General features: G+C 42.0%; 1 protein-coding gene across 2 annotated transcripts in view; it reads right to left on the reverse strand.

Annotated features, from left to right (window-relative positions):
* The window catches only part of Aig1 (androgen induced 1), a 223,884-nt gene that overhangs the window by 40,791 nt on the left and 177,093 nt on the right, over nt 1-6,000 (reverse strand). For both annotated transcript variants that reach the window (XM_028779213.1, XM_028779212.1), the window contains exon 4: nt 2,661-2,776. In XM_028779213.1, coding sequence (XP_028635046.1) covers nt 2,661-2,776 — 116 coding nt within the window. The remainder of the gene's footprint in view (nt 1-2,660; nt 2,777-6,000) is intronic.

Below are 6,000 nucleotides of genomic sequence, written 5' to 3' on the forward strand. Positions count from 1 at the left end.
AAGGAAATGAAAGAACATCTGAAAAATGCTTAGCTTAGCATCTGTCTCCAACAAGTAGTATCATGATCCATGATAATCTTTATTCTGCTGCAGACCAGGGGCCCCCTATTGCATGCTCAGCATCTTATAAAAGGCTACAGAGAAATGTGTAGGGGGTGATGGTGGAGGGGGGATGTATGAGAAGGATGTGAAAAGCACCTCAGAAATGCACAGAGAATGCTTGTGTCTCAAGTATTTGAGCAACTAAGAGGGAGGGAAATCGAGCAGGCAGGCACAAGTGCGTCTGAGGAGTCTAGGTGACCAAGGGGTGCTAAGCTTTGAGAAGACCCTGACGGGGCTGGGGGATGTACAAGCTCAGAGGGGACAGTGAATGAAGGTCCCCAACGGTGCTATCCAAATCTAGGAGGAGAAGAGACCAAACAGAAAGGAGACTTAGGATACTGAAGAACCAGAGTCCAACAAGAGTAGCCAGGTAGCCTGGCCAGCAGCGCTGAGGTGCAGTCAACTTGCCACACTCAGCACTGGAAAGGAGACCCATTTATTATATACCTAATTATCACACGATAAGAGAAATGGTTTCTCCCATCTTGGCATGAGGTTCTGGAATGATCGAGAACAACACTGGTATGCTATCAGAAGACTTCATTTCCTGATTCTTTCACTGTTGGGTCACTGGTATGTAGGGCCATGAGACATTCTGGAAGGCGGCAAAAGCCAGTACCTTTTGACAACAATTAAACCTTTGGATCTGTATAATGTGACTTGACTTGAGGAGCATTGTTTAGCTTTTGGCAGAGCTTTGAATGCCTAGGGCAGAACACCAAAGGAAAAAAAGTCTACTTTGAAAGCTCTCTCAGAACAAATCTGAGGGAATTTGCTGGTTAATGTGAGTACATGTCTAAACAAGTACTGGTTTGCCGAGGGAGCCCATTGGGCTGGCAAGCTTCACTTGGCACGGAAAGCATGAGTAATGCTTCATTTTAACGAGGGATCTTGGGGGTCTATAATGGAGACTGTGTGGTATTTCCCATGTGTCTCTTAGGAACGTGGGCTGATTGTATACACAGTGGAAGAAAAGTCATCAGAAAGAACATGGATCCTGAAAGCTCCAGGCTCTGCAAGATCATTTAATAGCACAGGAATAAATCCTCAAAAATACACTACAGTTCCCAGAGAGAACTTCCTGTCCCTTGCATAAGCCAATACACTGCAGTGATGAGTTTGCTGGGGAAGAGAGCTGACTTTTAAGGCCAAGGGCAGTCTCAGAGGGCATCCCTGAATGATTGCGCGTGCATCTCTTACAGTTGATTTTTCTGAAGTGAACAGTCTTTAAATATCAAGTTCATATTTACAAGGCACACAAGTTCATTTCTAAGATACAGCATTATTTATTTACATTTCACCAGCAAGACAAATCTCTTGGACTTTTTTCTATCAGAGAAAGTCAATATTTAAGATTCTAAGCAGGAAATTTAAAAAAAAAAACCTAACAACCTAGAAAGTGATTAGGAAAACAAACTTCCCAAGTCCCTATGAATAGTGTTTCACTAGCTGGTGGTATGGCCGGAGCAGAAGGCGGGACTGTTATTCCCGGCTTGTTCTGAGCTCTGTACTCTGAGCACCACTTATATCCAGCCACATCCTATAACTTCTTGTTGCTCAGTGTTCTTTCATCTCAGGTCTTAGATATTATATTATTGTTCATGCAAAGCGTGTGAAGTCCTATACAGACTCTCTGTGAGCTGGAGGCTGGCTGGAGCAAAATGCTCCATGGAGACTGGATATCCCAAGGAGCTAGGGGTGGGAGCAGGATTACGAACAGTAGTGAGGTGTTTGTAAGAGTGCTTCAGGGCTCTAGGGCTAAAGGAAGGGCTGGCGACCCAGAACTCAGAACAAGAGAGTACCAAATGGAAGAAAAGCTCATGGGAGAATCCCCTCCCTGTGTTAATATATCAAAGTGGACTTGGAATTACAAAGAGAAAGTTAAAATTCTCTGTACTAAGATAAATAATTATTTCAAAGTGTTGAAACATGATAAAGACCGAAATTAACATGAAATACAGGTACTAAGCAAAATTCTTATCAGATAAGTTTGGCATTATATCCTTGGGCCTTTAGTGTGCTCATGAGACCACATGGAGATTTCTTGTGGTTTATGTACCCAGATATCCAAAAACACATCAGTTAAGTGCATTCTACTTGTAACACATCATTTTGAGATATAGGTTTTAAGTAGATCCATAAACGTGTACATTTTCACCTACAGAAGCTGGCTCATCAGCCTTCACTTGTGTTTGTTGCAAACCCCGCTCCCCCAACAAAAGCAACAACAAAAACACAAACCCCAGCAAAAGAAAAGGCCTTTAAGCTATAAAACTAGTGTCCAAGACAAACATTTAGTTTGAAAACAAGTTGAAAAACGTAGCCTTGGAAGGCGTACTGCTTACATGGGATTGTTCAACAAATTCCTGCTGTGTGAGGTTTGGCATATATTTCTAAAAATATAAGCATCTGGGGAAACAAGACAAAGCCCAGGTCTTGGACCAAATGAGGCACGCAGTGTGAATCTGTTAGTGATTATATCCATAATGCATTAGTTGCCCAAATTTAGCAGTGCAGAATCTAGTACAGTATGAATGCCCAGCAGGCTTGGTCCTTACCATAATATATAGCCCACGGAGAAGATGCATATGGCGGTGAGTCCGCTGCTCCTACTGGGATACTGATGGTGGGATGTTCTCATCTCGATTAATATAAAGGGCAAAACCGTTGTGTGCTGGAAAAGAGCAGGGAACACTAGATTCTTATCATTGCGTGTTTACAGTCATTTCTTTCCAGCGGGAGAACCAGTGGTATGACTCCCCAGGGAAGACCCACCACAGACACCTGGGCATGGCTCTCCCTCGAGAGACGGCTACAAAAGCATGCATGGCAGCAACTGTTCCGTTAGCACTTTTTTCCCCCTGTGCCTGAAATATTGAAATTTTATGTTATTTGATATTTACAAAGGTAAATTTTTATAATATAAAAGGACACAAAGAAAAACAAAGGGGATGGGGGAAACCGCAGAGACAAAAGGACAGCTGAGTGCATTTTCATGCTCAGTGCATGCTGCATGCTGTATTTTATACAGTCCAAGATCTCCTTCCTCCCTAGAGAGTGGTCCTGCTCACAGTTGAGATGGGTCACCGCCCATCAAGTAATGTATTCAAGATAACTCCCTACAGGCATGCATGGAGGGCCATCCCGGGCAGCCCATCAAGGTGACAATGAACACTAGCAATCACAGTGTATATGACATTTTTTCCATTCTATCACACTGTCTATACATAGTTAAGATCATACTGTCAAAGGAGTTTTGTTTTAGCCCCACGGTACTGTAGTTGAAGAACATTTTAAATTTAAATATAATATTTAAAACTCACATTTTAAATATTTTTAAATATTTTAAATATTTAATATTAAATATGTTTAAAGTATTAAAAACTTGTATATGTGTATCTATTATGAAAATAGCATTTCTTTTTCCCTTTTATTGAACACAGATTTTTTTTCTCATGTATACCCTGACTACATTTTCCCTCCCCCACTTCTCCCATGTTTCCTTATCTCCCCTCCCATCTGGACCCAATCCCTTTCTGTCTCTTGTTAGAAAGCAAACAGGCATTAAGGGATGATAATAAGATAGAACAAGATAAAACAGAACCAAACTACTTGGATGGGACAAAGCAAACAAACAAAGGGTAAAGAGCCCAAGAAGAGGCACCTGAAACAGATATCAATGCAGAGACTCTTTCGTTCACACACTCGGACACACTCTTTCACACTGTCGGGAATCTCATTTAAACTCAAAACTGGAAGCCATAAGATATAAGCAAAACCTGTAAGGCAATTAATTAATTAAAAATAACAAAAGCCCGGACACCACTTGTATATATTTTTGAATAAGCACAACTTGTTGCCCTAGGACCTTTCAAACATCCTGTTATTTGCCTTTCTTTCTTGTTTACCCCTCCTCCCGAACATCCAATCAAGTTCCATAAGTCCAGTCAAGTTTCCTCTGACTTTTCCACCTTTCCGCATTCAGAACACTCGTGTTCCACTATTTCCTTCCCCTGAGCTCCTTCTCCAACTCCCTCTCCCTATGTTCCCTTTATACTTTCCTGTCTTCTGTGGCCACTTCAGGCTCTATATTCAAATCTACAGATCTGGAGGTAGGATCCACAGACAGGAGAGAACACACACGGTTTGTCCTTTTGCCTCTGTACTACTGCACTCAGGTTACTATTCCCAGTTCTATCCATTTATCTGCCAGGTTGATGACTATATTTTTCTTTACATCTGAAAACAATCCTATTGTGTATTTGTACCACGTTTTCATTATTCATCTATCAGTTGGCAGAGTTCTAGGCAGCTTCTAGTTCCTGACTATTGTGAACAGAGCAACAATAACCATGGTCAGTCAAGTATCTCTGTAGTAGGACACTGAGTTCTTCAGATACATGCTGAAGAGTAGTATGATGCAGTCATGTGGTATTATGTGTTTTTAGGTTTTTTAGTATTCTCCACATATAATATCATCGGGCTGCATCAGTTTGTCCTTCCACCAACAGTGAATGAGGGTTCCTTTCCCCCACATTCTTCCACTATTTACTCCCATTGTTTTCTTGCAAAGTAGTTTTAATTGGAATTGCCTTAATTGCTAAGGATGTTGAACACTTTCAGAGATTTTTTTTAATCATTCAAAACAAATGCAATGTGTTTCATGAAAAAGGCCCTAGAGAGAATAGGACTGGAGAAAACATACTTCACCATAAAGGGTGTGTGTGTGTGTGTGTGTGTGTGTGACAAACAAGCCACATCAATCCTAAATCTCAAGCAGAAACTTAAGGGTTCTTTGGAAGGTCAGTTGGATGGGTGTTTTGTTGGGGCAAACACATGAAAGAACGTTTCTTTTAAGTGGACACGGGTGTGAAAGGATAAGGCAGACTCATGAAGGAACATTTCTCTGACATAGAAAAGATGTTCTGCTAAAGCAAGCACGTGAAAGGACGCGTGCTGTTTGGAGGGTATAAATAGGACGCTTCAGACAGTGCAGGGGGCTGAGCTTGGCTTGCTGGTACAGCTAGCTGTGTGGCGCTTGTGGGTCTCCGATCTTCGTCTTCGCTGATCTTCATTTCCTTCAGAGAGACACAGCTGAGAACTTCTCCTGGTGTTCCTCTGGGTCCCTCCTGCTGACTCGTGCTGAGGCTGAGGCCTGGCTGTCTTTGCTAGGTCATGCCACTGCTGCTGATTAGAGTTTGCTATCCTGACTCTACCGAACAGGGCTGCTGGTGTATCAGTGAAGTGTCTGCAAGTGGATCAAGCTGCTGCTGGTAACCTGTGAACTCAATTGCTGATTACCCTCACAGCTGCAGGGTAAAAAATCAACTCACAAAACCCAGCAGCATTTCTGTAAACTGAAAATAAACACACAGAGGACAAGACTATGGAATCACCATTCATCATAGCCGCAGCAACATTTAGGAATAAACCTAACAAGAATGGTGAAAAATCTCTCAAGAAAAAACTTAAATTGGACCTGGAGGGATGGCCCAGACAACACAGATGGGAGTTGCGCCAAATAATCTTTCTGAACAGGTCCACTTCCCCCATATCCTTTCTTTCCCACTACCTCTGGTGGGTGATGGGTTACAAGGGAGATTAAAGCATTTAAGAGCCATCATTAAAAAAATAAGGTTTGAAAAAATTAAGGTTACAGCAATCTCATTAAAATCAGGAACCAGACATAGCTGTCCACCCTTCCTGCTCCTACTTGAAGCCACAGCTAGAGCAGTTAGGTAAGAGAAGGAAATTAAAGGGATCCAAACAGGAAAAGGAGTCAAATCACCCCTCCTTGTAGAGACCATCCTAAAAATTCTACAAGAAAACTGTTAGAAACAACTATCACTTTCCTCACAGCTGCAGGGTAAAAAATCAACTCACAAAACCCAGCAGCAT

This window comes from Grammomys surdaster, unplaced genomic scaffold (genome assembly GCF_004785775.1).
Source record: "Grammomys surdaster isolate TR1022 unplaced genomic scaffold, NIH_TR_1.0 348, whole genome shotgun sequence".
In the NCBI taxonomy this organism is placed as follows: domain Eukaryota; kingdom Metazoa; phylum Chordata; class Mammalia; order Rodentia; family Muridae; genus Grammomys; species Grammomys surdaster.